The 12,855-nt window shown below is 36.8% G+C and overlaps 1 protein-coding gene, 1 long non-coding RNA gene and 1 other non-coding gene across 3 annotated transcripts; 1 reads left to right on the top strand and 2 right to left on the bottom strand.

Annotated features, from left to right (window-relative positions):
• Window positions 1-2,681: 2,681 nt before the first annotated feature.
• Window positions 2,682-2,765, bottom strand: TRNAL-CAA. The gene has a single exon. It is a non-coding gene; the product is annotated as a tRNA-Leu (tRNA).
• A 3,273-nt stretch (window positions 2,766-6,038) lies between these two features.
• LOC121260597 (transcription repressor OFP14) lies at window positions 6,039-7,212 on the top strand. Its single transcript, XM_041162541.1, has one exon. It carries the CDS (start codon window positions 6,053-6,055, stop codon window positions 6,950-6,952), a length of 900 nt encoding a protein of 299 aa, XP_041018475.1. The 5' UTR covers window positions 6,039-6,052; the 3' UTR covers window positions 6,953-7,212.
• A 2,340-nt stretch (window positions 7,213-9,552) lies between these two features.
• LOC121262125 lies at window positions 9,553-11,765 on the bottom strand. Its single transcript, XR_005940044.1, has 3 exons — window positions 11,623-11,765; window positions 10,508-10,605; window positions 9,553-10,347 (listed from the first exon to the last, which is right to left on the bottom strand). It is a non-coding gene; the product is annotated as an uncharacterized LOC121262125 (long non-coding RNA).
• Window positions 11,766-12,855: the final 1,090 nt, after the last annotated feature.

The following is a 12,855-nucleotide window of genomic DNA, read 5'->3' on the forward strand; positions in this document are numbered from 1 at the left end:
AATAGATAGGCCTCTGGCCTTCTCCTGGTTTGGCTGGCCATCAACTGTGTTAAGAACCGACGCGCCAGTTTGTTGAAATTATCTACGGTTCCAGGTCGTAGGGAACCGAACCATACTCGTGCTGCCCCCTTCAGAGTGAGGGGGAAAGCCCTACATGCTATCTCACTGGGGAAGCCGTGGAGAGTAATATGGGCCTTGAAGGTCTCCAAGTGTTCCAACGGGTCCTTTGTCCCATCATATGCTTCCATCTGAGGAACTTTAAACCTTGGAGGTATTGGTACCGCCAAAATCCCTGTGTTGTACGATTGTTCAGCATTGGTGAGTAGTTGGTCCACCGTGGAGGGTTGACCTATCTGCTTCGCTACTTCTATCTGGATTTGCAGATTGATTTTGCGTTGTTCTTCTTCCGTGGTGGTTGCATTAGGCTGAGGATGGTCCCCAGAGTGATGGCTCTGTTGGTCTGCCTCAGTTTCCTAGCCATTCCTTCGTAAGGCAATGTTCTCTTATCGAAGGGTCTCCATGTCTGTCATGAGTTTCTATATGACTTCATTTTGCTAATTGAATCTGGCTTCCACCGCTTTGGACTGCATCATTTCACGCTGTGAATGCTAAAAGCGGGTTGTTGCTGGCATATGAAGGACACACTAGTTATGGGACAACAAAAATCCCACAGACGACGCTACTGTTGATGTCGTGTTTCGCGGGCCTAAACAACTTCACACCCCTGGTATACGAGCAATCACCTGCACAGTAACTACTACGGGGGGAAGGACCTCGGGATCCGTTGATCCTCCGATACTTAAGTCAGTATGGTGAAGAAGATGGTAAAAGAGTAATGAAAATGATAGCAATAAATTGACTGATTAAAGATGATTACCTTGTCAGCTGTTGGTAGTATCCTATTTATAGTTACCAACTAGGTCCCCACCATAATGGGGTGTTGCATAGCAGGGGATAATACGTTTACATTATTGATTCACCGAGCTGCTCTTACTTCATCACCTTGCCGAGCTATGAAGAGGCCAGGTTTGCTGTGCGTAGTCCGAGCCCTGGGTCGGATTGAATGCGGCACACCTTATACTCTGGGCCGTATTGAATGCAGCATGGTTTCTGCTCTGGGTCGCATTAAATGCGGCATAGTTTCTGCTCTGGGCCGCACTAAATGCGGCATGCTTTCTATCCTGAGTTCCTTTCATCTCGTAATGTATGCCGTGGTCCTTCCTTCTTAAGTTTTGCCTATATCTTTTGTTCCGTTAGTATGGCCCGACCTGGACTTCCTACCCGAGCCTTGATCCAGGTATTACCTGTTTGACCCAGACCAGGTGATTAGGCTGAGCCTTGCCTCCAACCCCATCCAACCCAGACCACATATCTCGATCACGACCTGGGCCCATTATTTGGCCCAACATAAGGGATTTTCTTCCTTTGCATTCAGCAGTGTATCATCAGAGGTAAAATCCTTAACCACAACACCTGCTGCAAAATCAGTGAAATCAATTATGAGATTAGTTACTGAGAAATGTAGGCTTTTCAATTATGAGAAAATCATATCTCGATCACGACCTGGGCCCATTATTTGGCCCAACATAAGGGATTTTCTTCCTTTGCATTCAGCAGTGTATCATCAGAGGTAAAATCCTTAACCACAACACCTGCTGCAAAATCAGTGAAATCAATTATGAGATTAGTTACTGAGAAATGTAGGCTTTTCACTCCTTGAAGTAATTGATAATGGTGCAAGATCAGGTCATTCACCATTCACCATTACCTTCTCTGGTTGTTTCTTTTTCCATTAACACTAAAATAATGGTAGTAAATTCAATCACGACAAATGCTTCTTTTGATTTAATTTATTTTCTTTTTGCTCTGAATCATAACTTTCCTATACACAATTTCGTCCGAAGTACTATTGTGGGAGCTCTATGGCCATAACATAGGTATGCAAGGAATCATGCATTTTGTACGAAGTTTATGAACTATTCATATAGACGAGATCCATTGAGTGAGAAAAACCAATATCAAAGACGCAAACGGAAGAGAATCTACCAGAGAAACCAGAATCATGTGCAGATTAAAACATAATCCAACTGCTAAACATAAAATTGAAAGTGTCCTCATTAACATTCTTCATATCGGTAATATCCCTACATTTCACAACAAAATGAGAAGCATTTCAAAATATCAAGAAATTCAAACAACAAGAGAGAGAGAGAGAGAGAGAGAGAGAACCCCGGCTTGATAGGTGTTATAATGACGAATTGTTCGTACCCCTAAGATGATGATGATGATTAGAACCATCATCCCCATGATGATGGTGTTGATGAGGAGGGTCTGATGATGATGATATTATTGATTAGGATGGTGGTGGCGATGTTGGGAGAGTTTTGATTCGGCCTGTAATGAGAGCCATACGATCCGACCCTCTCTCTAAGATTCTTCTTCTTCTTTCTTCGCTGCCATGGTTGGTCGCCATGTCTCTCTCTGTATCTCTCCGGTGCCTTTGAAAGTGGCAGGCAGGTATTTCTGTTGGAATAGGATATTGTGCTTTTTATTAGACGACGCCGCTTGATAGGAAAAGGGGGTGGCAATCTTTTGAGTTTCAAATTTAGGCCAAGTTGAAGTTGTTCGCTTTCAGACGATGTCGTTTAAGAGATTTAAAAAGTAAAAAAGAAGAAAATAATTGTCAGAAGTGGGATTTGAACCCACGCTCTCTCACGAGAACCAGAACTTGAGTCTGGCGCCTTAGACAACTCGGCCATCCTGACCTTTTTTTTTTTTAAAAAAAAAAAAGATGGTACCCCAAATTTATTGATTGCCCTCACTTGTGGCAGAGGAAAACTGTGGTTACATAAAGACCAGAACGGCGTCAAAATCCAGGCTAAAGGACAACACTAATTAAAATAACAACATTGTTTTCAACAAAACATGCCAAGTACATAACCAAGCCAAGTACCTGCAAGCAACGCCAAGTACCTGTAAGGGAAAACCAAAACCAAAACCAAAACAAGAAACAAGAATATAACTAAGCCAAATAACGACATACCTGGTACAAACCTTTCCGGACCCGCATATGGGGTAAACCCAATTTGTCCATTCAAAGAATACCTCTTAACCGGTTAGGCCAGGTATGATTGTCAGACCATTCAGAATTCAAACCCTCAGCCCCACACTTAGCTAGGAAGTCAACCACAGTATTGCCTTCACGAAAGATATGATTCAGAGTATAATCCAACCTATTCAAGTATTCTTGAAGTTAATCCCAGTAGTCTTCTAAGTACCAGGTATGACAGTCGTCCTTAGTGATCCAATTAACCAGCAATTGGAAGTCTGTCTCAATTTCAATACAGTGGAACCCAAGGGTATAACATCTACGAATTCCTTCCAAAAGGCTATTGAGTTCAGCAAAATTGTTAGTACCCTGACCTAGGGGGGCAGAATAAGCCAAAAGGAGACTGTCATTAGCATCTTGAATAACACCCCCGGCTCCAGAAGGGCCTGGGTTCTCAAGGCTACTATCGTCAGTGTTAAGCTTAACCCAACCCTGTTAGGGCCAGGTCCATCTTACCACCCTCACCCTCTGCGGCTTGGGAGACAAAGCCAAGATCTCCAGTCTATTTAAAATATCAATGTCCTTTTTGGATACCGAGGAAATTTTAATAATCTGGTCCATGATACAGCAGAGCCATACTTTAGAAGCATGCCAAACCGACTGAGCCGTGTGGCCCTTGTCCTCATACCGGGCTTTAAATCATCTCTCCCAAAGTTTCCAAGAGATAATAGAGGGAATAAGCCCAAGAATAATACGAATCTAAGAGGAGCTACCCACGCGGCGAAACCAGAAATTAGTTTGTTCCTTCCAGGTGAGGAGCAGAGGCATGTGGACCCCAACTTGAGTAGCTGTTAGATGCCAGACATGTCTAGGGGGGTCCCCCGTGCAGAGAATATGATTCAAATCCTCAATATGACCCACTTGGCAGCAGTTACATTTGGAAGCCATCGAAATACCCACCATCTTAATTTTTTCATCAACACTCAAACAATTATTAGTGGCCTTCCACGTCATGATGTAAGTAAGATGTTCAACCCTTAATGTTGAAAATGTAATCCTGACTTGATGTGAAAATGTAAGCTTTACTTATTAATATACTAAAAATGGTTCCACACTTAATGTAAAAACACAAAACTGTCTGCAGCAAAAGATGTTCAACGACCGAAGTCAGAATCGAAACAAATTGAGACATTAATTAATATTGGGGGCTACTTTAATTTTGTTACGTATATAATTGCATCATGTATATTAATAGATTGCCCGCACGCACGCACGCACGCACGCTTGTTAAAGTCAACTTTGTGTTGTTTCATATTACAAGTACCATTTACATGAAATGATTATCATTATTTACGCACGGTGCTCGTTTTGCATTGCCATGCACGCTGCGCTAACAACCTTATCCGGCCTCATGTGTAGCACCATCAGCGTGCATGCTTATCAAATATATATATATATATATATATATATATATATATATAATAATGCTAGATGGATTATGGATTGTACAAGCTATGTATTATTTTTGAGAAAGAGTAAGATCTTTTATTAAAAAATTAATTTTTTTATATGAATCTTATATTTATTTACTTTTTTAAAAAAAGAATGCACAACATTTAACCACTCTATAATTATAAATATCATTTCTCATTTATAAATAAGTTTTACATTAATGTATGAGTCCTATGCAAAATTTATATAACACTAGCATTTTCCAATAAAAATTTATAATTTTCTAAATCACAGGTAGCTAGGCATCCGCGCGCGTACGTTGTGGCGGGACCAAATCACGCAACGAGATTAATGATAGATCTACTTGGTAGGGCACATGAATGAAAAAAAAGTCATGAAGGTGGGGGGCCGGCCCCTGAGAGTTATGTTATTTGGAGAAATAATACTTGCAGTCGTGAGTGTGCAAGTATCGTGTAGTCATTTTGAAAAAAATGAATAAATATGAGATTCACATAAAAATAAATTAATTTTTAATAGTGAACTCTACTCTTTTTTAAAACGACTGCATAACGTTTGTGCATTTCATGACTGTATATATCATTACTCTATGCTAAAAGATGAGTCAAATGATCATCATTTCTTTGTCAAAAGCTTTGTACGTGGGTGCTCAAATAATAAGTTATTAGGCGGCCAAAAGGGCAATATAATTATTGTTTGCTATTTAAAAATTAGAAAATCTCAACGAAATATATTAATACTGTTTCCTTAAGTTTCTTTTATTTTTCCCTTAATTATTTATGCCGCTTAATTGGTTTCTCGGACTCGAATAGAAACTCTAAAATATCCTAATCAGAAAAGATTACAACAATATATATATATATGTATATGGTAATTGGAAATCAATGAATTATAAGGATTAATTAATGGTGGCATGCATATGGCTTGTGCTGGCTTAAGGTAATTATAGCTAGCTAGCTAGGGGTAGCAACTTTTGTCAACTTTAAACAATAGTCAAAGTTACATTATCATGTAAATTAGGTTTGGCACGCTTGGACTTGCAAATTATTGAGAATAAACGGCGCACGATGATCTCTTTCATGCTGCTTAAAAAAGTCAAATTAAAGAAAATAATTTACTTATTAAAAAATGTTTATACGAGTGATTTTAATTCAGGATATTACAATTTTCACTATAAGAAAGTTGTTCAGTTATGATGAGTTATTTCTTATAAAAATTATTATTTTCTCTTAAAATGAATCTATTTTAATCGTAAATAGTCATTTTCATCGCATATAATCCGTCACAATCATTTTTTTTGTAGTGAATTTAGCGTTATTTGAGCATTAAACTTATTAAAACTCGATTTTAATGTTTGTTAAACTCTTGAAGAGTTAATATGATCTCATTAAGAGGCAGGTTACCTACTTAATTTGTAATATTATATTTTATTATTCTTCCTCAATTAATTGCCAACTTAATTATATATAAATGACCCACTTCCAATCTTTTTCAGTACTACAACTGATCATTGTAATAATCCAAGAGCCAAAAATGCCCAAGAAGCTTCAAAAATCTTTCCAAGATTACCTCAACAAGATCAAAAAACCCTCCCCACCCCTCCAATTCACCAATAATTCCTTCTCATCTTCCAAAAATTGGATCCTCTCCAGTTGCAGGCACACCACCAAGACTCTCTCCTTCGCCATAGGCCGTAACCAAGACAAGCAGCTGGTCGAAAAGAAGCTGGACAACAACGACAACAAGGCAGCAAGGTTGTCCGATGTCGACCGCTTCCTCTTCGAGAATTTCAAGTCTCTGTACATAAAAGACGATGAAGATCAAAATTACGATGAAAAGAAGGCCGATAAAGAAAGTCATGATCATGAAGGCGAAAACCTTAGTGGGGTTTTGTTTGGATCGCCTCGTTTCATGGACCCGCCACTTGATCTTTGTGGGTCACACCGGTTCTTCATCAACCCCGGCTTGTCGAGCTCGCTCATGGAGGAATCCCGAACTAGCATGACCGCCACGTCCGAGGACGCAGGCTCGACTTCCACGTCAACTACAACGGTAAACGATTCCTCGACGACAAGTGCTAGTGACCATGCAAAGGATATCAAGCTTCCGGACGATTCCATTGCTGTCCTAGCGTATTCTTCGAGTCCCTACGAGGATTTCCAACGGTCGATGCAAGAGATGGTCGAAGCCTTTGTCCACAACAACGGAAAGGTTGATTGGAATTTCATGGAGGAGCTTTTGTTTTGTTACCTAAACCTAAACGAGAAGAAATCTTACAGGTACATACTCAGTGCTTTCGTTGATTTGATCGTCAATTTGCGTCAGAATTCGAACGGCTTTTCGGTGAGATCACGGAATATTGCTCGTAGTACTGCTCGATTTGCTGAAAGATCAGAGAGGACGAGGAGGAAAACAATTAGCGAGTCCAAGTAACGTAAGAATTTGGTCATAGATTTCATAAAAGAACGCGATGATCGAAGACTGCTACAGAAAAATGTTGGTTTAATTATTTTGGTTGATCTATTATCCCAAGCGGCCTCACATGCAATCTGCATGTATTATGTGCAATAAGTACTTTTCAAGAAAATTAAACACTTTGTTTATGATTCAAGTTTCGTCGTTTTGCGTTTTTTGGTGGGATTTCATAGATTTTTACGGTGGGCTTGTCTGTTTCATGTTCCCCAGTGCTTTTACTCGGGATTTTATTATATTCCAATATATATTTTCTACCCGGAATATATATTTAAAAAAATCTTTTTTATTAGCCACTATTCACTGTCTCACACCCGAGACTTTATGAAAAAATTAAAAAAATAAATTATACGTATAGAGTGTGCGAGTAAGCAGTAACTGATGTATATAATTCTTCGTATATAAATGATGTAACTATATAGTATAGGGAAAGAATATGAATACAAATGATATAGTCATGAACGTGTTCAATGTTGAATAAAACCAATAATATTTTGACCTTTTCAATTTATATATGTTAATTTCTTTGTTAGGTGAATTCAGCAGGCATGAATGTTTCTGTACCTGACCTTTTTTTTGGGTCAAGTAAGATTCACTCATGTTCTTAAAATGTAATAGACCTAAAGAATGCATTAAAATATTTCAAGGAATTAAATTAATTTCCTGAAAGCATCCTAAATATTGTAAAAAATATACTTCAAAATGCTCTCTCTCTCTCTCTCTCTATGTTTTTTGTTTCACGAACAAACATATATATTGGAGAAATTAGATTCAAAATTTCGTTTCGTAAATTCAAAATATCTCTCAGAGAATTCAATATTATTCTCGACGCAAGATCGATCATCAATGTACGTAATTAAAGGGCATACCAGTATTAGTATATATATGTTCTGCATGCATGGATATTGTAGACTATGGTACAAGCTGGAGAAATATTGAATCGAGGGTAATTGGGAATCAGGCTAGCTTTTGTACGTTAATTTACAATTCCTACTACTGCATGCATGATGCATGCTACGGAATCAGCGGACAGGGCCCACTTGTATCTATTACATTTATTATTTTTTTAAATCATGTCTAATTTGGAATCGAAGATTTCAAAAAGAATTGATCAATTGATGTACGTGCTGATTATCATTATTATTATTATTTGATAGGATTGATGATGCAAGTTGATTAGAGACATGCATATATATAATATATACATAGTGAGTATTTAAATAATTAGGAGTTGATCAGCAGTACTTAATTTCTATATATTGTGGATCATGAATTCATGATACAGTAATTAATGTTCCGATTAATGCACGTGAATTATCTTGATCATCATGTTAATCTAATTCCTCTGATCTCCATTACAATCTGTTCGACTTACGTACGTACGTGCTATTTTTATTAATTGGTTTCGACTCCAGCTTTTAATTCTAGTCTAATGAAATTGAATTCCTTATATACCTTTCCTATGATCGATATCGAATCTAATTAAGCCTTCTAATGTTGCCCGATCCTCTTGATTCATTGGAGTACGCGTGATTAGGAGTGTAATGGGTCCGATTTGGTTTGATTTTGGACAACATTTGGAACCGAACTGATATTATGCACCAGTTTTGCATTTTTAAGAACTAATTCCACACCGGTTACCCCCCTAAACTGATACTTCCAGTTTTACCAGTTCTGGTCCAGTTCGATCTGATTTTTTAATTTTAATATACTATATTATATATATTATATAATATATAATAGTATATTAATGATAATATATTGTAGTATATTATAATATATATTATAATTATATTATAGACTATAGTAGTGATATATTATAACATATATATTATAATATATAGTTATATAGTATTAGTATAACTATTGATACGTACAATAGTAATTAGTATTAGTATTACTTATATTAATTAGTAATTTATCATATAATACAAAAATATTTTATATATAATTATATATTATATATAAAAATTATATACAATATAAAAAATTATAATATATATGAACCAGTCCGGTTCAGTCCGATCCAGTTTTAGAAAAGGAAAAATCAAAACCGAACTGATATTGACCGGTTTTAAGAAAAATAAAATCGATACCGAATCGAACCAAACTTGGTACCGGATCATACCCACCGGTTCAATTTGTTGAATTTCTTTGTAATTCGGTGTTTATATTGGATAGGTTTCGTCATCCCTCTGGAATATTGGGTAATTTCACTTCTCAAGGATATCTTATACATGGAATATTTAACGAACAATATCTTATTAATTACAACGTCTGTACGTACGTAGTCTACCTCAATGGAAAGGCCATAATGTCTTGCCGCCTAACAGTGTGCCACATGATCATCGTATTAATGATCGATATGCCTCATATAGGGTTGAGTAGAACATGATGAGGCGACCATCGTGTCGAAAATGGACAGCGCAACTCTCAAATTAACTCTTTTCTTGAAAAGGTCACATCGAAAAGGGAAACCACAAAAAATAAGAAAAGGGAAGAAATATTCTACCAATGTCAATAGTACTGATCATTCCATTTAAAGAGAAGACATGGAACGGTGAAGATCAAATCTGAATCTGACCGATTGATTGATAATGAAAAGATAAAATTAAGTCGCAATTTCTTTAACAACAAAATTCAATCAAGGTTTGGCCTAGGCATTTATTCTCATTACAAAGAAATAGTTATGAACACCTTGTAGCTTTCTTTCTTTTTCCTTTTTCCCAGGCAATAATGCAAGCAAACACCTTGTAACTAGGTATTCGTGCAAGTAGTAATAATCAGAGGGCATCAATGCATTTACAACAGCTAGCCAATGTCATCCCCAAAACTAAACCATAACAACAGTAAGTACTTGATTCCTCTCCTCCGATTCATGGCAACCAAATGATCTTGCACCATGAAATACTATGGAAATAGCTGAGGCTGCCTTCAAATTAATCTTCCTGTCATGCTAAGGTTGTTTGCCATATATGGATGTAACTGATCTTGCCACAGTGCAGTTGCTTAGCTGGAAGTCATGTTTTTTCTAAAGGACCAAAACCATATGAAGAATAGGAGCTGCCTCAGACCATAACACATGAAGACTTGCTTGTATCCCTTCAGCATTGCCAGATTTCATACTACCTTCGAGTTAAGTATTCTTTTGGGCCTCATGGATGAATAGCAGTTGTATCTGGTTAAAAACTCCAGGTATCAACAAAAACCAGGGAAGACCAGCAAGACAAAGCAAATCAAAATGTACATGTACTTCCTAATTGCACATCTTGAGTGAGATACGGAGGTCCATGACTAGTGTACTCACGATCTGCTGGCTTTCCCTGCCAAATTAAGCAGCTTCTCTGATTATTAGCCTGCACCATGCACATGAAAAACAATATGATAACCTTTCAAATTCAGGAGAAACCAAAGATTTCGAGATTGAAAACTTCAACTTTTAACTCGTTATATTAATCCATTCCTCGGATATTTTTTACAAAATAAAACCTGGATGAAAAAAAACATAACACTCACTAGGAGTTCCATATTTCATTTGTCAATGTCTGTTGCCATTTACTTCAACACAATGCTCATAGAGAGAATGATGCTTTGCAGGAATATAATCCTTGAACCTGTTCAAGAATACCAACATAGAATGTGAGATTAGGATATATGAAATGCTAAAGTTACTGAATATAGGTAATAAAATGCATGAAGAGATTAATAGGGATGTTTCAAAGAAAAAAGGATAAAAGGAAGTCCTGCAAATACTGCCAAAAAAAGCAACAAAGCATCTTTCTCAAGGAGCTTAAGTGAAATGGCTTGTGAATAGTAGTGAAATCGTTTGAGTTAAGATGTTTTATTGGATTAAAGTTAAAATATTGTTTTGATATAAATTTTTAATATTATTTTTGTTTTGAAGTTTGGGAAAGTTGCATAGGGTTTTGCGTTTTGTTCGGGAGTTTGAGAAAGTTGTAATGATTAGGTAATGATTAGATAAAAAGGTTGAAGCTTTGAAATTGAAAAATGTTTTGTGTTTTGAGTGTTGTTTTGAAAGAAAATATATAAGAATATTTGAGAATACTTGAGAACAGTTGTAACCCCGAAGCTCCCTCTTGTAAAAGATCTCCGCTGTCATAAGTGAGGTTTTATTAATAAAATTGGGATAACGTACTCTCTTTTCTATTTTTTTTCAAAAAAATCTGTCTCAGCATCTGTTGCATTGTCAGGCTTAAACATATCAAGTTGTGCCACACTAGCAACAACTTGAAAGCAATACAGAAGTGAAAAGGTAGAGTACTCAACAATTAATAACATAGCTCAGCTATTACAGTTGGAATCTGAGACACCCAATAGAAGGCACAAGAACCCATAAGCATGAGTAAAACAATACACTTATCTCATCAGGAACCCTCAGCTTTCAACTCAAAATCTTTAAATACATAGCCGCATCAACAATAGCACCCATAAGCATCAAAAGAAAAATATACTCTTATCGAGTAACCTCAGCCTACAAACCAAAGTTAATGCACAGCCATACACGGTTTTTCTCCACAGAAATTTTTTTTTTATCGGTAAATAAGGATTTTATTGATGGGAACTAGGCATAGCCCAGCTCCACAGTATAAAGCTTAAATAGCAATGAATACCTTTTAAGAAGAGGAAGCCTCTCTGGTCCAGAGAATAAGCTCACAATGGATTGTAAAGCTTGACTTGTCTGCATTGTTTTAGACTTGAGGGCCTTCAGAAACTCAACAAAATTTTTATATTCTTCAGCACTAAGCTTCTCTTTAACCTGTAAAAATAAAATAAAGCAAATATCCACAACCAATTTCGTCATTTCCATTTTAAAAAAGAAAATAATACAAAACTTGGTGAGCAAAATAATTTACTCTAGTTCTCATGTTTCAGTGAAGAATCACAACAAAACAAGATTCCTTTAATACAGTTCTGAGGTTTCCAAGGCAAAATTCCAGGAAAACCAGTTTCTGTGGAAGAATTACATTCTTTGGTGTCCCATCTACGAAGTATAGATATTTTTAATTAAGGCTTTTAGACAATTTTGGTCCTTTTCATTATAAATATCTTCCTCATCTTAAAGTGGTTTAGGTAGGGCAGACTCCAGCATAAGAGCAGGGAGGAGCTTGAGAAAGAGAAACTGACAGTTTGAGGGGCCAACGCTGCTTCCGTAGGAAGGAAGTGCTTTACCCATCATGGCAGAAAACAAAAAATTGAGAAACCACCATAGTACTGACATCTCTTGAACTGGCATGTAACTCATAGGAAACAAATGACGAAATGGCATGTAACGACCACAGAAACGGACTAGTCACCAAAAATTACTTAGCAGCTAACAAGTGGAAGAGCTTATATTTGTGTGAGAAGCCAAAGAAAACACTTCAAGACGAGGAAGATTGATACAAAGCAAACATTTTAATTATTCCTAGGTACATATTCCTTAAATAAAAACAAAGCAAACAATGATACAATTAAATCATTTTAGTTTTATTATAAAAATTCACCTGAATCAGAAAATCGGATCCTCTGTTCTCCTCATTACCACTGGGCACATTAATGGACTGAACATCTTTGTTCTTCTGCCTGAGAAACTCAACTTCCTCCTCTGAGGAGTCCCATTGTCTTTACGCAGCAACGCCGTACCAACTTGAGCATGTTGTGAACTTATACTATTAGAAATTGGTGAATTCTCAAGTTGCACTGAATTGATACTGAAAGAAGCCCCATTTGTTTCAAACTTCTTTGCTCGGGATGAGTGTTCATGAGAAACTTCAATCTGTTGTGTTGCAACATTTTCTGTGCTTAATAATTTGCGCTTCCTGGCATGAAAAGGCGCTAGCAGTTCTTCTTTGCTTGGTTGTTCA

The sequence above is a fragment of the Juglans microcarpa x Juglans regia genome, chromosome 1D, assembly GCF_004785595.1.
Source record: "Juglans microcarpa x Juglans regia isolate MS1-56 chromosome 1D, Jm3101_v1.0, whole genome shotgun sequence".
Classification (NCBI taxonomy): Eukaryota; Viridiplantae; Streptophyta; class Magnoliopsida; order Fagales; family Juglandaceae; genus Juglans; species Juglans microcarpa x Juglans regia.

Coding starts and splice junctions, on each gene's coding strand:
- LOC121260597 (XM_041162541.1), top strand. CDS start 6,053: ATGCCCAAGAAGCTTCAAAAATCTTTCCAAGATTACCTCAACAAGATC.